The 21,575-nt window shown below is 37.9% G+C and overlaps 2 protein-coding genes across 10 annotated transcripts in view; both read left to right on the forward strand.

Annotated features, from left to right (window-relative positions):
- The window catches only part of LOC126914587 (venom protease-like), a 25,601-nt gene extending 5,214 nt beyond the window's left edge, over positions 1–20,387 (forward strand). The window contains exons 2-7 of one of the 2 annotated variants that reach the window (XM_050718715.1): positions 17,125–17,210; positions 18,078–18,374; positions 18,874–19,176; positions 19,330–19,431; positions 19,503–19,654; positions 20,001–20,387. In XM_050718715.1, the coding sequence (XP_050574672.1) occupies positions 17,129–17,210; positions 18,078–18,374; positions 18,874–19,176; positions 19,330–19,431; positions 19,503–19,654; positions 20,001–20,159 (1,095 nt within the window). In that variant the 5' untranslated portion in view covers positions 17,125–17,128 and the 3' untranslated portion in view covers positions 20,160–20,387. Of the gene's footprint in view, positions 1–4,167; positions 4,624–17,124; positions 17,211–18,077; positions 18,375–18,873; positions 19,177–19,329; positions 19,432–19,502; positions 19,655–20,000 lie in introns of those variants that run through there. The other variant, XM_050718714.1, reaches the window with a different exon arrangement.
- The window catches only part of LOC126914602 (venom protease-like), a 38,485-nt gene that overhangs the window by 11,979 nt on the left and 4,931 nt on the right, over positions 1–21,575 (forward strand). For 2 of the 8 annotated variants that reach the window (XM_050718746.1, XM_050718744.1), the window contains exon 2: positions 1,626–1,678. The exons of 1 other annotated variant lie outside the window; for it this stretch is intronic. In XM_050718746.1, the coding sequence (XP_050574703.1) occupies positions 1,671–1,678 (8 nt within the window). In that variant the 5' untranslated portion in view covers positions 1,626–1,670. Of the gene's footprint in view, positions 1–1,077; positions 1,468–1,625; positions 1,679–15,633; positions 15,831–15,920; positions 16,096–16,139; positions 16,338–16,451; positions 16,496–21,575 lie in introns of those variants that run through there. 5 more of the 8 variants (XM_050718738.1, XM_050718741.1, XM_050718739.1 and 2 more) reach the window with 5 other exon arrangements.

Below are 21,575 nucleotides of genomic sequence, written 5' to 3' on the forward strand. Positions count from 1 at the left end.
ATAGAAGATGATAGAGCGAAGCAGCGGGATGGGGGAAAAGGTTAAGGGAATCCAAATATAATATACACTACAGAAATATAACCAGAGAAAAGTTACCTTGGTGGGAGGAAGAAGTGGAAGGACAGAAGATTACTAGCAAGATTCAGATGTGGAAATGAAACCAAAGCAAGGGACTACTGGAAAGACGAGAGAGAAAAAAGATTCAAACTATGTAAAAGGAAAGAAGAAGACCTGAGACATGTAATAGAAGAATGTGAAATAACGGGAGGTCCAAAGGACATAGTAAAAACGCTAAATGAGACTGGAGTAGGTTTAACGGGACTAAAAACAATAATAGAGAAGAGAAGGGCAAACTACAGGAAGGATGCACAGTAAGGAGACTAAAACCCAAAGATGCAATAGTTTTTCGTCATTAGTTGTTTATTTGTAATTCCTAGTTTCAGCTTTTAGAGATAGAATAATTAAGGGAGTGCAATAGAATAGAGTGGAAAAGAGGGGAAGTAGACATATAAGAAGAGAAATAGACATAAGAGATGTAAAACCGAAAGCTTGTACAAAGCCGAAAGGCACGGACTAAGCAATTGTAGATGTTTGCGTGAGGAGGACGTAGGTCGTGAGGATTAATGACGAGATTACTTGTTATTAAGACAATAAAATAATATAAAAACGTAGACATTAGCCGTTAGTACGAAGTATAAATCGCAAAATAAAATCGCGGAATAAATACTCGTAAATGCTCGTCGCGTAACTTGATAGACGCTCGTAAGATACTCGAAGATACTCTAGATGGTGTTAGATACTCGATATGAACTCGCTATATACTGTTGCTCGCGATCGCATCTGTTTACTTATGCTGGTCGGGAGAGAGTCGGAAAATTCAAATTCGTCTTCATTCGACGGTTGCATGTAGCGGCGACATTGTTTCGCCCAGAGTTTATTTGTCATTATGTTTCATGCATCAAGGATAAGTCAATGTCTTGAGGCAAAACAACAACACGAGTCGCTTTCGACTAGCGACGTCCTTTGATCCCTGTGCCATTACACAATAGAAAATAATACGAAATATATCAGAAAATATATTAGATTTATTTAATAATAATTCCATTCGTAGGAAAATACGGAGAATCCGTGCTAAGAATATGGTAAAGATGAGGTTGATTCCCGAAGAAAGAGTAACGAAGTGTCAATCTCTCTCTAGAGTGCGTAAATATTATATACAGAGAGGTACCACATACTATGAACGTATGATAACGCGAGTGTGAAGTATCTCTGTTGGAGCATTGCAGAATATTCGTAAAAGTGAGCATCGTTGAGTGGCATTTCTCAGTTAGCCATCAAGCGTACAAGTAGAAGGTTCTGAAGATTTACGTGATTGATTTCTGATAATTCGGTGTCTACAAATCAATGACTTTTAGGATGAATTAAAGTTGCACATGCAAACACGAGCAAACAGCTTTCACCGTAAAGGTAACTTTTATGTAATGTACGCGCAAAAAGTATTTATTTTTGTTACCACGCTATTGCTGTTTTGTAAATTTTAGTAGCAACACTATCGGTAATGTGCGATAAAATACGCTATATAATAGATAATTCTAAGTGAAATGACAAAGTGATGGTATAAATAGGTACTTGGACGAAAGTTGGAACAAGTGTATCTTCGTTTCTCTGGAATGATGAGGTAAGTGGAACTGATATATAATAAGATCCAAATTTATATAGAGAATTTTGTTATAAATCTTCCTATGAACGTATAGAAATGTGTTTTAATATTTACAAGAATCCATATTTTTCCATCAAAAGTTATCTGAAGTTGATCATTTTCCTATTTGTACCTTTTTTCTAAATTCCTTGTAGACATCTTACTAACACCGCAAAAGTCAACGTTAATTTTACAAAAAGTACTATGGTGCTCTTTTGTGATTTGCACACATGAAAATTTTGAAGCTTGTCATTACGACGAGTTTGATTGTTCTAGTGTTAAACTAAACAATTCTCAAAAGTGAGATTACACAGAAACTTATGTCGATAATATTTGTTATTTCTGTGAGCTATTTCGCAGGATCTTGCTTCCTTTCTAATATAAATTCAATTTATCGTACGAACTAAGTCTCTTTTATTTTTATTACTTCAGTGTCTTTCTCATTCGCCACAGTATTTCACTCTTTCTTCCAAAACATTATATCGTAGTGTTATCCGAATTTCTGTTATTAGATTCATTAACCGTTATCAGTCTTGCGACTTTTCAATTCGTCACTTTTTTATTTCAGGACAATGACTAGCTTCAAGATACTGTTCGCGTGTTTGGCGTTAATTGTTCTCCTGCATGCATCAATTGAAGCGGGGCGCACTAAAGGTTTGTACTTTACGTTGTCTTTTTCCATACTACAGATTGCAGTTCAATTGCATCGTGCAGTTTCGAAATTTTACGCGTTTGGTAATTATCAGTGAAAAAAGTGAAGTCACGCGTGATCACGTAAAATTAATAGGTACACGTTTGATTTTTTATATTTGGAATGGTCACGAAGCTAATGGTCACGAAGTTAATGATCACGAAGTTTATGGTCACGAAGTTTATGTTCACGAAGTTTATGGTCACGAAGTTAATATGAAAATTCCACTTAAGTATTCACTTCTTCACCGGTTTTGTTTCTCAAAAATGCTTTGTTAACTTCGCGAATATTCCACGTATATATTTATACTCGCTTCACGTACAAAGCAAACGTGATAACCTGGATAAACGTGAAACAACCAGCGAAGACGAATTAATTCATCACTCTACTGTCAATTCTCTAAATATAATAACTTTTTCCTCTATAAATGTTTTATAGCAATCTCGGATGTGCCCTTGCGTCCACCATATTGTGGTTTTAGCAACGCCGCGCATACCAGGGTCGTTGATGATAAACCAGCTAAGCTTGGTACGTTTTATCCGTTCCTTCCCGATTAATAATAAGCGATTTACTGCGAAGAATGAACTTTAAAGCTACTTACGCGATAGAAAACGATGTATGTTCGCAACTATAACTATTGCGTTTTAGGTGCCTGGCCATGGATAGTTGCATTAGGTTTTCGTAATCCCCAAAACCCAGATACTGAACCAGAATGGAAGTGCGGAGCTTCCCTGATATCAGCTAGGCATGTTTTGACCGCAGCACATTGTGCAATACACAGTGATTTCTACGTGGTTCGTATCGAGTACTTAAATCTAAAATAAGATGACGACGGAGCGCATCGTATTCAAGTGGGGTTCGTATCTAAACTAATACATCCTGATTATATTCCCTATATACACAATCATGATATTGCCATTCTTAGATTGGTGGAGGAGGTGCCATTTTCGAGTAAGTTCCAATTTCCACAAATATTGTTGAATATATACTACTGAGTATTACTGAAGTATCATTTTCTGAAATTTCTTATCGTACACATATATTGTATCATAAAACATATACTATTCTTTCTCGTACTTTTCGTCATTCGTTTTCTTCACTTTTATTTGTTTTCTTATTTTTCAGAGTACATACATCCCATTTGCCTCCCCATAGAGGAGTCCCTACGAAATAACAACTTCGAGGGGCTATAACCCTCTTGTTGCTGGATGGAGCATTAAGATATAGTACGCGATACCAATTTTATAATAAAATTAAACAGTTCCTGTCTTAAATGTGTTTCTCATTTTCTTCGTAGGAGGACCACGAAGTGATGCATTAATGGAAGTACAGGTACCAGTGGTTAGGAACGCCGAATTCAAGACAGCATATTCCAAATTTCCTAATGCACCTATCACTGATGGTATAATATGCGCCGAATATGCTCAGGGTGGAAAGGATGCTTGTACGGTAATTAAATTACAGATTTACTACAAATTATACAATGTCTGAAGACATGTCAATTCGAATCAACATCAAATCGACGTCTTAAACATTAAAAATAATAGATAAACACAATTTAATAGTTTTGTCCATTTTTCACACATCATTATGATATTTTCATTTAATTTAATCTAATATTTTTTAATCTAATTTATCTAATATAATTTATCTAATTTATCTAATTTAATCGATTTAATCGAATTTCCTCCTAATCTTAGTTATAGTATAATTATTTCAACATAATTCGATTGATATATTTCAGTATCTTTGATTAAAAATTTAACGAACGTTTCAGGGTGACAGGCGGACCATTGATGATACGACAGCAATTAACCTTCTACCTAATAGGTGCTGTGTCTTATGGTCATGCGTGTGTAACGTAAATCACGTCAGAGACCAGGACACACACACACCGCGGGCAGGATGGTGTCACGATCGGCATACTTCGAACCCGATGGACCGATGATGGAGACACATGGCGGCCTTCGCGACAATGTATACCGCCGAAGTGCCTAAAGGTTCATCTATGTGCTAACAGTCCTTCCACCAAATGTTCTAGAAGCGTAGCAACGGTCACGTACGCCTACAGGGTAGTGGGGATAATGAGGGATGACAAAGAAAGAAGGAACAGATGTCACCGAAAGTAAAAATATTGTAAGAGCCTCAGTCTCGAACGGTCACGGCTAGAGCTCGGAAGTGTCTTATAAGTGTATAAACGAGGAAAAAATAAAGTCTTCTTCTTTCTTTTAAATTTCTTTTTTATTTTACGTGACAATCACGTCGTACCTCGACAACTTCATTCTCCCAGCGTTGCAATAATACGATTGTTACTGTTCTATAAATATCATTTTTCGAGTATGAAAAGTAAAGTTGGATTATCTTATTGTGGAAATAAGAGGCAGCTCAAATTTGTATTGCTTTGTACGTTAAGAATTATAGCCTTAAAATGCACGTAATGTAACTTTGAAACGACACTAACTTTTTACGCACGGTAAATCTCCACGACATAGCTACGTAAAGATGATAAACGAACATTAATTAAATTTCTATTAATCATATTTATACTAATTTTGATAATAATATACCAACTCTCTGAAGGTTTCTATAAATTTTGTTTCTGATGTATCAAGAGTATGATTGTATATTTCACTTAGAACGCATACTTCTTGAACGAACATACAAAATTTCGGACTGCTTTGAAATATTGCATAAGATAGAGAGCTTCTAGAGGTTCGGACACAGAAAGTCCATAAAATACAAGATAAATCTCGCGTCTTCTAAAACTATTTTTTATTCGCTAAAAATGTCCTGTGTACACATGCAGTCACGTGCAACCTCCAAACATTACTTATTTTTTTATCACTTTCCAATTCAATACAATGTTTCTGCATTTTTTACTATATGTAAGAGAAATTTCCATTCAGCCAAAGGTATACTTTTTGTTGTTTGTATTTTGTTACATGAGAATGCATATGTACATTATCTTTGTATCCCCAAAGCTTCAATACTGCAAATATAAACTGTATTTTATACAGATTTTATAAAACTACTTTGTATGTTCGTTTAGACCGTTATTCTAAAGGCTGGTGAACGAAGAAGAAATGGTACAATGATGTAGTGTGGTGATGTTCATGAAGGTCAAGGAATCACTCTACATTTGCTCAGATATATAAGACGGAGATGAAAGGACACCGAAGCCTTCCCGTTGGAATTTTGGGAAACCCCCTAACACTTTAACCTAGATTCTACCATAGCAGCAATTAAGCAATTATTTTCATTCAATCCGATTGTATTTGTTCGAGATTTGTGATAATGACAATCAGTCGCCGAACGTAGCCGCGGTCAAGGGATGAACGTTTTGCCTAATAAAGCCATGGAGTAAATCTATAGCTCTCCTTAAAAGAAATAGTTGTAGCGGCACCCGACAGTAGACATTACAACGGTTTCTGTCCCGCGGGTCGCCACACTCAGACTCTTATCCTTCGGGTAAGATAATTGCCAAATGTCAACGCATCTCCACAGTATATGTTTAGCTAGCCTGACGACCCGTTATAAATCTCAAGTTTCAGTTATTCAAAGTCCTTCCCGACTACGGGAAGATAGGAGAAATCTATTTTTCCAGGAACGACGCTTCCCGCTAGCAACTTTCCCTCAAGGGCGGCTAGCATCCTTCTCTAACCGGCAACATGGAAATTGACCAATTAACAGCAACGTCAATTTCTCTCACTTTCCGCACGAAGACATTTCTCGACGAATCCGATGATCTCATGTCCTTAGATACGCCCCATCATAGTTTTCCTCTGCAGCATTATAGTGACGGACAGTCATTCTCTCGTGAGGTCGCATTAGCGAGTTACATAGTGTCTTTACGCTCGGGGAATATTTTACGTTTTAACAAAGAGCTAGTTTAGTTATACTTGTACCGTAGACAAGTAATTCGAGTCAGACTTAGACTTTGGAAGAAAGTACATTTGTTATCCCGTTGACTGCGGATTCGTTATCGAACCTACGACCATTATCAGTAGTGTCTAATCACCGCGGTTACTTGTCAATTCTGCAATATCCACACTTGTACTAATAATAATATTTGTACTAGTAAATATGTTCTCTATTGCATAACAACAACGTCTAATTCAAATGAGGATTCGTTTCACGCCCCTAATCCTAACCGTAAACTTAACGCCAATCCGACATATATATCCTTTTACCAGTATGAAAATTACACGGTCGACATTACAATTTAATTTAAATTTTATACATTTTATGTTGTGATTGAAAGTTTATTTGATTGAATTGTGATATTTTTATTAAAATCAAAATTTTTAACATTTATTTAGTATTTCAGTTAGAATTTTAATTCAGAAAAAGAATAAATTTCTGCATGAAAATTAAAAAGACTTGGAATTTCAATTTAGTTCGAAAGCTTAAGTGTTAAATACTTCTATGTTCCGTCCTTTGGCTTTAACTAAGACCTGATAATTACATTAATGTTCGCAAATGCTTGAAAATGCTATATAATAGCATCAGCTTCTTTTTAAAACATTTTACAGAAAAATCTTTATAAACTTGTAATATTTTTTGGACAATTTGAATTCATTATATTATACATCATACATTGTAGTCATTTCTGTGGCGGCACTAGACGCCACCACTCGACGCGAACTAGTGTCGGACGACGGCAGCGTAGTGGTTAGCGCCTCCTAAACAAAACAGTCTGCACATTCTCAAACGAAAACACATCGGACGACCCCAAACAGCCCGACCCAGAAATAAACTACTTTACAAACTTCAACCAACTAAGTACAATCTTCTCCACGCTAAACAACAAAAAATCCGCCGGCTTCGATGGCATCCCAAACATCTCGCTCAAACGCCTACCAAACAAAATAAAATGGTACTACACAGTACTGTTTAATAATGCACTAAACAACACGTACTTCCCCAAAAAATGGAAAAAAGCCAAACTCATAGCCATCACAAAAAAAAATAAAGACGGCTCATCACCTGCAAACCTACGACCCATAAGCCTCCTCCCCAACATAAGCAAAGTATACGAAATGATCATAAACAACCCCCTAGCAGCCTTCTGCTCAAAAAATAAGATAATCCCGGAAAACCAATTCGGCTTCCGCCACAAACACTCCACAATCCACGCAATAAATAAACTTACGTCGGATATCTGCTGGGCACTTAACGCAAATCACCGAGTAGCCGCCTGCCTAATAGACATCGAAAAAGCCTTCGACACCGTCTGGATCCCAGGACTCATTTATAAAATGATTAAAAAGAACTTCCCCGAATACCTAATCAAAATAGTATGGGACATGATAACAAACAAAACTTTCATAATGACCGACGGCTCGCACACTTCAAGCAAAGAATTCTCCATAGAGAACGGCCTGCAACAAGGAACAGTAAATTCCCCGCTACTCTTCAGCATCTACAATAACGACTTACTAAACCTCTTTAACCTCAACACATCCACACACAAACGCTCCATAGCCTTCGCGGATGACCTAATCATCTACGTAACAGGCCGCAAAACCAAAACGATAAGAACAGAACTCCAAGAACTCTTTAACAAAATCAGCGATTACTATCATACATGGAAACTAAAAATTAACGCAAGCAAATGCGAAACCATACTATTCAGACCCATGACAAGCAAAATCGGCCCAGCAGAAAGGGAACAAGTCAGGAAATTCCGCCTAAAAGAAAAAGCAAACGAAGAGAACCTCATACCACACAAAAATTGCGTAAAATACCTAGGAATAAATATAGATGAAAAACTAAATTATAAGCAACACATCGAAATCCAACTCTCCAAAGCCAGCAAAGCTTTTTGGAATACAAAAAGGCTGTTTTACTCCAGAATTCTCGATAGCAAAGTAAAAATCATGTGCTACCAATCGCTAATAAGACCCATTATAACCTACGGCTGCCCAATATGGTACAACATACCAGCGTCAATAATGGAAAAAATTCGCATATTTGAAAGAAAATGCATCAGAGCTTGCCTGAGCATTTACAGATCAGAACACAGCGGATACAGAAAATACATAAAAAACAAAAAATATACGACTTAGCCAACATCCACCGCATCGACTGTCACATCCTAAAACGAACGAGAAATCACTTCTCGCAAGCCGCGAAGATCAAAGAAAACAGCCTAATCTTCGGCTGCTTATACCCAAACGACGCATACTTCAAAAACACTCTGTTAACAGGCTACATCCCCCCCGAAGCCTTCCTATACCTAGACGAAAGAAACTATCTCCAAGACCAAAACAACATCCCCATAATTTATCATATGCAAAGGAAAATAGGAATGAAATCTATTCAATACGAGGAAAACCTAGATGGCCGCACGGCAGACACTAGGTGGAGATACAACATGGCCCTCCCCCAAAAGGATACAGAAGACAAACACAGAAAAAACACAAAAAAATATTGGTGGATACGGAACCCATAACAAAAAACAACAAGATAAAGAGCCACAGAACGGCAACGCTCACCGAATAAAAGTGTAAATATGTAAATATGTAAATATGTAAATAGATAAACAAATATTATACTAATCCCACAGAACACCCCTCCCCACCCCCTCCCCACCCCTCCCCGCCAGTCACAGTCCATCCCTTCCCAGCCCCTCCCTAATAGGCTAGCGAACTGTCCTGTTTTTGCGTCCAGGCTTTCAGGACATAAATTAAAATATCGTACATAAGCACAGCGCAACAGCGGCTTAATTTTATTTTATTTAACAATAACAATAATAATCTTAAAAAAAAAAAAAGAGAAAAGAATGTAATAATGCATGGCTACGTCGTACCGTCGCGTATCGGTACTTTTGTCTGTACCGCCCTACAATTAGAATTCAGCGTTTATTCTGGAAAAAAAATCATGTAAAAAAAAATATGTAAAACCTGGAATTAATAAACAAAGTTAAAAAAAAAAAAAAAATAGTGGTTAGCGCCTTGGGGTACAAACGTTCGGGACCCGGGTTCAAATCCCGGCGCCCCGTATTTTTCCGACGACCGACTTTTCTTCCACGACATCTAAATAAGAAGAAAATACAGCAGTACCCCAGCAAGAAGCACGACGACAACATCTACATGCAGCAGCTACAATTATCACGGATAGATGAAAGAAGATGAAGAAAAAGAAAAAAAAACTGTGTTTCGTCCAGAGCCTGCTAGTGGACTCATCAGTAAGGTTTACCTAGCAGGCTCATGCCTTAGACACAATGGAAGACAGGAAGAGGGAGGAATTGTATATATATGGTAGGAACATTGGGAAACGAAGGTCCTCCCTCTTGCGCCGCTGTATCCAAGGCCCGGGCGATTCTCCCACATCCTCTCTGCGATATTTCCCACTGGAGCGGCATCCCACTCCGTATCAGGAGGTGGATAATTAGGTTAATACTGGTCCAGAGATATTAATATGAGTATTACACGGGTTAATACTACTGGTGTTAACCTAATGAGCTAATGACTAGAAGAGCCCTCTGAGTATTACTTTGGCACATTCATAGTCTTTTGCCCTCTCTCCTAAACCTCCTATGGGTCTTGAGAATGTAAAGAGAAGAAGAAATGCTGTAAGAACATAAGAGATAAATTTACAATCCCAATACCAGTTCTTTACAACACTCATTCTTCAATTAATCCTCCATCGCGAAAATACTCCGGCCTTGATTTACAATGGATAAATAAAGGAAAAGGAGTAGAGAGGAGCAGCAGTGTTTCGTCCGAGATCTGCTAGTTGGACTCTTCAGTAAGGCTTACCTAGCAGACCTATATACCTTAGACACTGGAATAGGAAGACTTGTGTTAGAAGTTATATTTATTGAAACAAACAGTCAATGTGACCACTAGTGAGAAAGCAATTAACATCGGGAGCCCTATGTTGATATCGATGGCCCTCTATTGACAAGTGAAGTATTCTACAAACGTAATTTAAACAAAACCATTATGATGAGTTATAAATAGACTGTACATTTATAGTAAATTTAAAAGTGTAGAAATACACACAGATTGCATAGAGTAATGTGAATATTCTTATATTATATTCTTAAGGATATTTATATTATATCTTAAGGATTATATTATTCTTAAGGATTAACGTAATAAATGAGTTGTGATACTTAATTGTATTTAATGAAAGAAATTTCTATTTAAGTTCAATTTCCATAATTGTATTTATGTAATAGCGTTAAATAAAGCTACGAATTTATATAAACATCCACGGTCTAATCATAATAGAGAATCTAATATAAGCAAAATCAGAAAAGTATGAAACAGAATGTCGGACGTTAGTGAATTCCTGTTTACATATCGTTTTTTTTTTTTTTTTTTTTTTTTTTATTTATTAGAATATTTACAATCAATTCTCGTTGAGAATTTTCAGTAACTTAATTTGGCGTGATACAATGACATGGATTATAATAGCTTTATATTGTTGATTCTAGTAGGACTAAGGGTTTAATCTAGTGGGTATTTTCTTTTTAGTCTGCGGATCTGGTCCGTCGTGTCCAGTAGTTGGGTGACTAGTGGGTTGTGGTGGTTGTTGACTCTTGTGCTATATCTGCTTCTGGACTTGTGTATTTCTTCTTTGACTGTAGGTATCTTGAGGTCTCGGTGGATTGTTTCATTGGTAACATACCAGGGTGCATTTAATAGGGATCTTAGCGTTTTCGATTGGAAGCGTTGGAGTATTTCAATGTTGGAGTTACTTGCTGTTCCCCATAGTTGGATTCCGTAGGTCCAGACAGGTTTTATTACGGCTTTGTAGAGGGTTATTTTGTTCTGTATGTTTAGTTTGGAGCGTCGGCCCGTGAGCCAATAGAATTTTCTTAGTTTTTCCTTTAGTTGCTTTGTTTTTTCCGAGATATGATTTTTCCAAGTTAGCCTCCTGTCCAGGGTCATGCCCAGGTATCTTACGGAGTCCTTGCTTGGGATTATTGTGTTGTTAATGGTGACCTGGGGGCAGGTTTGTTTTCGGAGCGTGAAGGTTACATGGGAGGATTTTTTTTCGTTTATTTTAAAACCCCATTTTTGGAACCACTTTTCCATGGAGTCGAGACTTCGCTGGAGAGTGGATGAGGCAATTGCCGGGTCTGCGTGGGTAGCTAATAGTGCTGTGTCGTCGGCAAATGTTGCTATTGTTACCTCGTTTGATATGGGTAAGTCGGCAGTGTAGATGGAGAATAGTAGGGGTCCGAGGACACTACCTTGCGGTATGCCGGATTCTATTGGGAATGTTGCGGAAGTGGCGCCTAGACATTTAACTATGAATTGTCTGTTGGTAAGGTAGGATTTTAAGATGGAGTAGTATGGGTGGGGTAGGATTTTTTTAAGCTTGTAGAGTAGCCCTTCATGCCATACTTTATCGAATGCCTGTTGGATGTCTAGGAATACGGCTGAGCAGTATTTTTTCTTTTCAAGGGTTTGGCTGATCATGTGGGTTATGCGGTGGATTTGCTCTACTGTTGAGTGTTGTTTTCGGAAGCCGAATTGGTGATCTGGGAGAGTTTTCAATTCTTCTAGGAGTGGAAGGAGACGATTCGTGAGCATCCTCTCGAATAGTTTAGACAGGGTAGGTAAGAGACTGATTGGGCGATAGGAGCTGGCTTCATATATTGGTTTACCGGGTTTGGGGATGAGGGTGATTAGTGAGATTTTCCACGCCTTAGGAAAGTGTTCTAGGCGGAGGATGGCGTTGAAGATTGATGCGATGAGTGCGATCCCTTTTATGGGGAGTTCCTTGATTGCTTTATTTCCTATTAGGTCGTGACCTGCTGCTTTCTTGGGGTTTAGGCGACTGATTGCTTCTATGATCTCTGCAGAAGTGAAGGGTTCAATAGGAGGGGACATTTGGAAGGGAGTGTGCAGGTATTCGGTGACGTCCGCTGCAGCTATGGAGGAATGGGGTTGGAATACTTCAGTCAGGTGTTCAGCAAATATGTTGGCTTTTTCTATAGGGCTACGCGCCCATCCACCCTGCGGGCGGCGGATTGGAGGTATTATTTGTGGGGGGCGCGTGAGTTTCCTGGATGCTTTCCATAGTGAGTAGTTTGAGTCGGCTGTGGGGGACAGGCTGGCGAGATATTTGTGAAAACGGTCGTTATTGTAGTTCTTTATGGTTTTGGATAGTTTTCTAGTTGCGTTGTTTAGTTTGCGTTTGTCCTCCGGTGTTCTATGGGTCTGCCATATCCTTCTTAGTCTACGTTTTTCTGCTATTTTTTTTAATATGTACTGGGGGTATTCGTGATTGCTGATGGACGTTTTTGCCGGTGTGGAGACGCGAATAGCGTTTATTATGCTCGCATTTAGGTATTCCGTGGCTGCTTCGATTTCGTCATTGGTTTTTAGTGAGGTTGAGGCTGAAGTTGTGCGGGTAAAGACTTCTCTAAAGAGCTGCCAGTTGGTGTGTTGGTTATGAATGGAGCCATTAGGTGTATTCTCGATGATGGTTGAACTGACTGTTACTATCACAGGGGAATGATCAGAGGAGAGATCGGCCGAGGAATTGATTTGGACGTGTCTTGGCGAGATATTTTTGGTTATGAAGAAATCAAGGAGATCGGGTATTTTGTTTGTGTCGGTGGGCCAGTGTGTGGGTTCGTATGTGGTAAGGTAGTTGAGGTTGTTGGTTATTATGCTGTTGAGGAGGTTTTTGCCTCTTACTGTAACCAGTCTGCTACCCCATTGGGTGTGTTTAGCATTGTAGTCTCCTCCGGCTATGAATCTATTGCCCAGGGTGTCCAGGAAGTAGTCGAAGTCTTCTTTGGCGATGGAATGTCTGGGAGGGCAGTATACAGCTGAAGTGGTGATTGTACCATGACAGTCTTCTATTGCTACGTTTGTTGCTTGGAGGTAGTCTTTCTGGAATGGTGGAAGTTCGTAGTGCTTAATGTTTGATTTGATTATGATTCCGGTGCCACCGTGGGCCTTTCCGCTGGGGTGTTGGGTATGGTAGAACTTGTATCCGTTTATGTTCAGGTAGTTTTTGTCGGTGAAGTGGGTTTCAGATATGAGCATTATGTCGATTAGCTGGTGTTTTAGGAAGAGTTCTAGCTCAAGTTTGCGTTGCGCTAGACCATTGGCGTTCCACAGAGCTATGCGTCTTGGTTTTATTTTGTGTCTGGGCGTATTAATTTTTCCATTATGATTGTTAATAGCGATAGCAAATTGTTTATTTGCTCTGATTGTTTCTCTATTAGCTTTTCAAGTCTAGAGACGTTGTCTGTGTTAGGTGAGGTGGGGGCACTATTTTGGGGAGGATCCCTGTGGCTATTTGGTGTATTTTGAGTGCCTTGTACCGCTTGGGCATAGGAGTTTGAGGGAGTGGTGAGTTTGATAGGGCTGGGTGTTTGATTGGTTGGGGGGATTGGGATAACGGTGGATTTCGGCGAGCTGGGTGTTTGGTAATTTTCCTCTTTTGTTCTAAGTTTGGGGTATTTGCTTGAGTACAGAGTTTTGTAGGCTGAGCAGCCTTTGTAGTTGGCAGGATGATCACCTTGACAGTGGATGCACTTCGCTGGGGTTTCCGGTGATTTCCTGCACTGGTCGGTGGGGTGTGTACCTGCACATTTGACGCAGCGGAAGGTGTGGTTGCAGTATTTCTGTGTGTGCCCATATCTTTGGCACCTTTTGCATTGGACTATCTCCTTTTTGGTTTGCGGTGGTTCGAATTTAACGATGGCGTTCATTATGCGACTGATATTGTAGATTTCCTTGTTGTTTGGTTTCTGTTTTAAATCAATGAAAAATAGGGATAGCGGGTCTTTTGTGACTCTATGCCTTATGTTGCTGACATTGGTGACTTCGTGGCCGAGTTTCGATAGTTCTATTTTTAGTTCGTCGATGTCTGCGGAGTGGTGGATGTTTCGTAGCACCACCCGAAAAGGTCTTTCTTCTTTGAGTTGGTAGGTGTGGAAGTTGGCGTTCAGGGCCCTGAGTGTCTTGGTGAGCTTCCTGTAAGCTTCTGGATTCGTAGGCAGGATTTTTACCTGATTGTTGGTTATCTTCAGGTTATAGTCCTCCTTGGAGATATCTCTCTCTAAGGACTTGGTCATTGTCTGGATGTCGATGACATCGTTAATAAATATTGGTGGGGGAGGGGGGCGTCTCTGTGCGTGGTGGTTAAGTGGTGAGCCTGCGGTTTCCATGGCATCGTTGGTGGATTCCAAAATTGCGAACCTGTTGTGGGTGTTAATTTGCGTTGGTGGCTGTTCGTTCGAGTTTGTGTCTGCTGGTTCGGTTTTGCGTTTTTTCGCCTTATTGGCGTCGTTGGCACGGGGGGATCTGCAGAATTTCTGCCACGGGGGGAGTAGCGCGGGGTAGTGATGGGTTTGGACAGGCGAGCCTGGTCGTGATTGTTGGGCCATCATCGAGCTAGCTATTTCAATATGAATAACTAGTCGTGAGGCTATGCGGCAGGGATCGGGTTGGGGTTAGGTGCGTAGGCTTTTCTTCTCTCTGGCGGATAGAAAACACTTGGGAAGATAGGAGCACGTTGTGTTCACTTTCGACGGTTGGGCGACACGTGTTGTTTTCGAACTTCACTGGGCACTAGAGGCACGTCTGCACGCTTCGGCACTCGACAGCGAACTGTTTACATATCGTTAACTCGATATGTTTCAAAGGAAAAAGCAAAAGAAAGAAATGCGCACGGTAATGTTTCTGGCCTGATGTTTTCTTTCTTTTTCCATATTGTTCACGTACGCAACATCGTGATACATCGAATTGTTGAATCTTGGTGACAAATAACAGGAATTACGTGCTGGATGCTAGAGGACCTCTATTTGCGAGTTCAATTGCTCGCGTTAGAATATCATGGTTTGTACATCCTATACATCCAATAAATTTTGGAATATTATATATTGAAGAGCTAGATTATTGTTACGTAAAATTGACACTTGGATTGTAAGAGAAAAGAAGGCTGAGTCGTAACCCAACTATTAATTTTCTTTTATCGAACTTTATTATAAATTTAGCACTTATAAAAATAGAATGACACTGAACCGAAGAAAGGGGGTGCACAAGAACAGGAACTAGAAAAAAAAAAACGGCCCGAGCTGGCCGAAGTCTCGGCTTATATGCGTTTTGGTTCGAGGATGTTGAGGAGCTCGGTGTATGTTATGACGTGGAAAAGTATCCGAGGGTCGGGGGATCGATGCACGATGTAAACTAAGTTGTGTCGTAGCTTCTGTGTAGGCTGTGATGATAAGGTGGTGATTTGTCCAAAGGAGTCCGAAGCTCGGGGATCGATGTCTTATCTCTGATGTAGGTTGACATGCGATTGATGTCACATTATCATGGTCATGTGATTGGAATAAAAGGACCTGAATTTCGTGATATTCTTATCCAGTTAGATAATATAACTAAGTATCTTCACAGTAACATAGAATACCATGGTTTATACGTTCTTAACACTGATCGTTTGACTGATTATGGAATGGTAAGTGTTAAGTTATACAACGACACAGGCATTTTCTCTGACGTAAAAAATCTGATAAACGTAAATCATAACGTAGAATATTTTCATTAGTAACATCGTAAAATGTTTGCTCGATTCTGGGAATGTGGCAACGAAGGGAATTCCATTCGTAGGAAAATACGGAGCATCCGTGGCAAGGATATGGTAAAGAAGAGGTTGATTCCTGAAGAAAGATTAACGATGTGTCAATCTCCCTCTCGAGTGCGTAAATATTATATACAGAGAGGTACCACATACTATCAACGTATGATAACGCCGTGTAAAGTATCACTGTTGGAGCATTGCAAATTATTCGTAAAAGTGAGCATCGTTGAGTGGCATTTCTCAGTTAGCCATCAAGCGTACAAGTAGAAGGTTCTAAAGATTTACGTGATTGATTTCTGATAATTCGGTGTCTACAAATCAATGACTTTTAGGATGAATTAAAGTTGCACATGCGAACACGAGCAAACAGCTTTCACCGTAAAGGTAACTTTTATGTAATTTACGCGCAAAAAGTACTTATTTCTGTTACCACGCTATTGCTGTTTTGTAAATTTTAGTAGCACAACTATCGGTTATGTGCAATAAAACATGCAATATAATAGATAATTGTAAGTGAAACGACAAGGTGATGGTATAAATAGGTACTTCGACGAAAGTTGGTACAAGTTTATCTACGTTTCTCAGGAGTGGTGAGGTAAGTAGGAGCGAAATGCACAATAAGAATTGAATTTATATAGAGCATTTTGTTATAAACCATCCTATGAACGTATAGAAATGTGTTTTAATATTTACAAGAATCCATATTTTTCCATCAAAAGTTATCTGAAATTGATGACTTTCCTATTTGTATCTTTCTTCTAAGTTCCTTGTAACCATATCAACCTAAAAAAAATCAACGCTAATTTTATTAAAACTGTTATGGTGCTCTTTGGTGATTTGCACAAATGAAAGTTTCATTGCGACGAGTTTGATCGTTCTAGTGTTAAACTAAACGATTTTCAAAAATGAAATTTCACAGAAACGTATGTCAATGATATTTGTCATTCCTATGATCTATGTCGCGAAATTGTGCCACGTTTCTCATGTAAATTCTACTTATCACGCGAATTGAGTTGCTTTTGTTATTATCAGCTTGCCGTATTTCTAATTCGCCACATTTTTTCGCTCTTTGTTTCAAAATATTGAATCATAGTGTGATCCAAGTTTCTTTTATTAGATTCACTGTTCGTTCGTTCTGCGTCTTTTCAATTCAACATTTTTTTTATTTCAGGATAATGACAGGCTTCGATATATTGTTCGCATGTTTCGTGTTAATTAGATTGCTGGATCCATTAGTTCATACTGTGTCTGCTCAAGGTTTGCACTTTAAGTCGTCTTTTTCCATGCATTTCTGATTCTAGTTCGATCTCGTCATGGAATCTTCGTGTAATTTCGAAATTTTACGCGTTTATGATTCATCAATGAGAGAAAGTAATTGATTTCAAATCCACCAGAACTATTATGTATACTACTTATTTGCGCATTTCGAGTCGAATCGAATTCATAAAGATCGCTCTGTTACATGCTGATTTACGTTTTATAAGACATAATAGGTACACTAACATGCGTTTCCATGAAATTGTGTCGAATTTACTATGATATTTTTCTATCAATGTTACAACTACCACCGTATTGTTGATTAGTGTGCGAATTGTACATATGTACAATTATCTATATTCGTATTTTCGGGCACCACGCTCCAATACTCCTAATTTCGAGTTGATAGAGAATCAAAAAAGTAACCTGTATCTTGCGCAGGAAACTACGCAACGAAGTTTATACGTATCCTTCGCTGTATTTGCTGAAGAATCAATCGATGATAACAATCCTTGATGTATAGTAACTTAAGCGTTTGATTGTAGCAAATTCGTGCTGTCGTCGTGCTAATAACTATATGTTATAGTATAAGAATAAATATCTACGTTATGAAAATGAATAACGTACCTGCAGTGTAACTATGTTGTTAATGATGGAAGAAGCGTGTAATCGGACGGTATACGGTGCGAACGAAGTATCAGGCGTAATGGTTAATATTTGAAAAAAATATATATATATTATTATTAAAAATTTTAATTAAGGAGCTAACCGGAGGAAACGAATTAATTCGTAACTCTATTGCCAATTTCTTAAATGTAATAATTTCAGTTCTCTACAAATGTTTTATTTTAAAATTGTTTGATCCAGAATGTATCACACCGGACAATCAGGAAGGCACGTGCCTCCACTTCAGAAGATGTCAGCCTCTGCAAGAAATACAACAGACACAGGACCATGCAGCCACCGACTTTTTTAGACAATCACTGTGCCCATCCGATGACAATGATCAGATCTATTGTTGTCCGAACAATCCAAACAAACAAAAGAGGGGACTTTTGATTTCTTTTGAAACTAAGTATAAGTATAGGGCATTGCGACCACCATACTGTGGTTTTAGTAACGCTACGCATACCAGAGTGGTTGGTGGTAAACCAGCGAAGCTTGGTACGTTTTATCTCTTCCTTTCCGATTAATAATACGCGATTTGTTACGAAGTATGAACTTTAAAGACACTGAATAGCACATCAAAATACGCTTCAATTAAATTAAATAATAATACTAGGATTTCATCGGTAGTAACTTTACTTATTAACTTGAATTACTTCTTTCTTTCACGTCATGTTAGGAAGAGCATCTTTTTACTTGGAATTAAAAATCGATATAGGAGTAATAATATGGATAGAGATCAAAAACTGCTGGGGAGATATTACATGTTTGAACTTTATAGTTCAGTACAGTTCAAGTAGAAATTATGTAGAATTGTTTAATAATTTTTATTCCAGTAAAATTAAAATTTAATTTCTCTCTTTATCAAATCTCTATTGGAGAGCATTTGTAGGTATGTACTTATGGTCTTCTACATGATCGAATATCGAATAGATAATAATAGTTTTTACGCGAGAGGAAATTATGTATGTTCGCAAATATAAGTATTGCGTTTTAGGTGCTTGGCCATGGATCGTTGCATTAGGCTTTCATAATTACACACACCCATGGGAGGATCCGGAATGGCATTGCGGAGGTTCCCTGATATCGGCTAGGCATGTTTTGACCGCAGCACATTGTGCAATACTCAATAGTTTGTACGTGGTTCGAATCGGGGACTTAAATCTGAAACGAGATGACGACGGAGCGCATCCTATTCAAATGGGATTCGAATCTAAACTAATTCATCCTAATTATATTGACGGACAACACTCCCATGATATCGCTATTCTTAAATTGGAGAGAGATGTACGATTTTCGGGTAAGTGGTCAAATATTGTTAAGTTTCCAATATTTATGCTGTGGAGTATTACTAAACTATCATTTCTTTCAATTTTTTTATCATAAAACATGTAAAATTCTTTCTCATACTTTTTCCGTTTCCTTCACAATCATATATTCCCTTATTTTTCAGAGTACATACGTCCCATTTGTCTCCCCCTAGAAGAGTCCCTTCGAAATAACAACTTCGAGGGTTACCATCCTTTCGTTGCCGGATGGGGAAGATTAGAATTTGGTAAGCGATACTAATTTTATAATAAAATTAAACAGTTCCAGTCTTAAATGTCTTTCTCATTTTTTTCGTAGACGGACCATATAGTGATGTATTAATGGAAGTACAAGTACCAGTGGTTAGGAATACCGAATGCAAGACAGCATATTCCAAATTTCGTAATGCACCTATCACTGGTGGCATGATATGCGCCGGATATGCTCAGGGTGGAAAGGATGCTTGTACGGTAATTAAATTACAGATTTACTACAAATTATACCATGTTTGAAGATACGTCGATTCGAATCAACATCAAGTCGACGTCTTAAACATTAAAAATAAAAGATAAACACAATTTAATATTTTGGCCCACTTCTCTCGCAACATTAAGGTATTTAATCTCATTTCCCTCCAGTATTAGTTTTACTCAAAATACATATAATACATACATCATAAACTGAAATATTTCAATACATAAAGTAATGATAGATTATTACTGTATGAAAGTATAATTTCAATATAACTCGAGTGAAATATTTCAACTTTGAATAAAAGCTTAGACATTAATATTAAAAATGTAACGCCCGTTCCAGGGTGACAGCGGCGGACCACTGACAATACCACGGCGATTCACCTACTATCAGATAGGTATTGTGTCCTTTGGTTATAACTGCGCTTTACCTACGTATCCTGGCGTTTACACTAGGGTCACGCCCTACCTCGACAGCTTTATTCTCCCAGCGTTAGAATAAAACGATTATTAGTGTTGCATAAGTATCATTTTTCGTGTACGAAAAAGGAAGTTGTAACTTTCTGTTGTGGAGATAATAAGCAGTTGAAACTTACATTGTTTTGTACGTCAGGAATGATTGCCTTAAAATGCACGAAATGTAACTTTAAAGCGACACTAATTTTTTACACATCCTACACTTGTACGATTTAGATATATAGAGATAATAAAGGAACATTAATTAAATTTCTTTCTCTGCTTGTCTTTTTTTGACGGTAATAATAAATCAACTTTCGGAAAGCTCATATAAATTGTGTTTATGATAGATTAAGGGAATAATTAAATATTATACTTAGAACGTGTACTTCTTGTATATACATACAAAGTTTTCGACTACTCTGAGACATTTCATACGATAGAGAACTTCCGGAAGATTGGACACAGAGGGTACATAAAATACAAGATAAACCTCGCGTCTTTCAAAACTATTTTTTATTCCAGGAAAATGTCCCATCTATTCTTGAAATCACATGAATCCTCGAAATTTTACTTATTCTTTTATCACTTTCCGATTAAGTACACTCTTGCTGCATGTTTAGCTATATGTAAAAGAAATTTCTATTCGGCCAAAGGTATATTTATACATTACAGATAGTTACAAGACGCTTTGATTCTCAGTCTATTGTGATGAATAAAACTGTTTATACTGCTAAATCTGATCGTATTTTGTTGCATGTAAGTACACATGTACGTAATGTACGTTACTTTTGTATCCTCTCGAACGTTTTAAAATCGGTTAAACTTACTTAATTTTATACATATTTTATAAAACTACTTTGTATGTTTGTTTAAAGTGTTAATCAAAAGGCTGGTGCGCAAAGAAGAAGAGGCGCAATAATGTGGCCTGATGACATTTACGAATATTTAAGAATCACCTCTACATTAGCTCAGATATATAAACATATATTCTTAATCTTTTTAAAATCTAACAAATAATCTTAATGTAATAAATCATGCTGAAAAGGACTTAGTTATTTGCATTAGAAAAGGATAAGAAATCGTTCTTACTTTTTCAAGTAGTTTTTCCAAAAAGACACAAAGATGGAGAAATTAAATACAGAAAGCAGGAGAATAGAAAAGTATGAATAGCCTAAATTCATGTAGCATGAGTAAAATTTATAGTGAAGATGTATAGAATATATATCGTACAACGAAGATATGCGAAATGGATATTAGGCTTAGATATGACAACACCAAATTACATATTGATAGAGGAATGCAAGATAATAAAAATAAAGGAAAAAGCATTAAAAAGAGCAGCAAGGTATGAAGAGAAAGCCCTAGAATCAAAAAAGGAATTAGTAAGGGAGTTTATAAAGGCAAGAGGGAGAAGCTGGGGAAATGGCCATGAAGGGAAAATGGCAAGAAAGAGAAAGAA

Source organism: Bombus affinis, chromosome 3 (assembly GCF_024516045.1).
Source record: "Bombus affinis isolate iyBomAffi1 chromosome 3, iyBomAffi1.2, whole genome shotgun sequence".
Lineage (NCBI taxonomy): Eukaryota > Metazoa > Arthropoda > Insecta > Hymenoptera > Apidae > Bombus > Bombus affinis.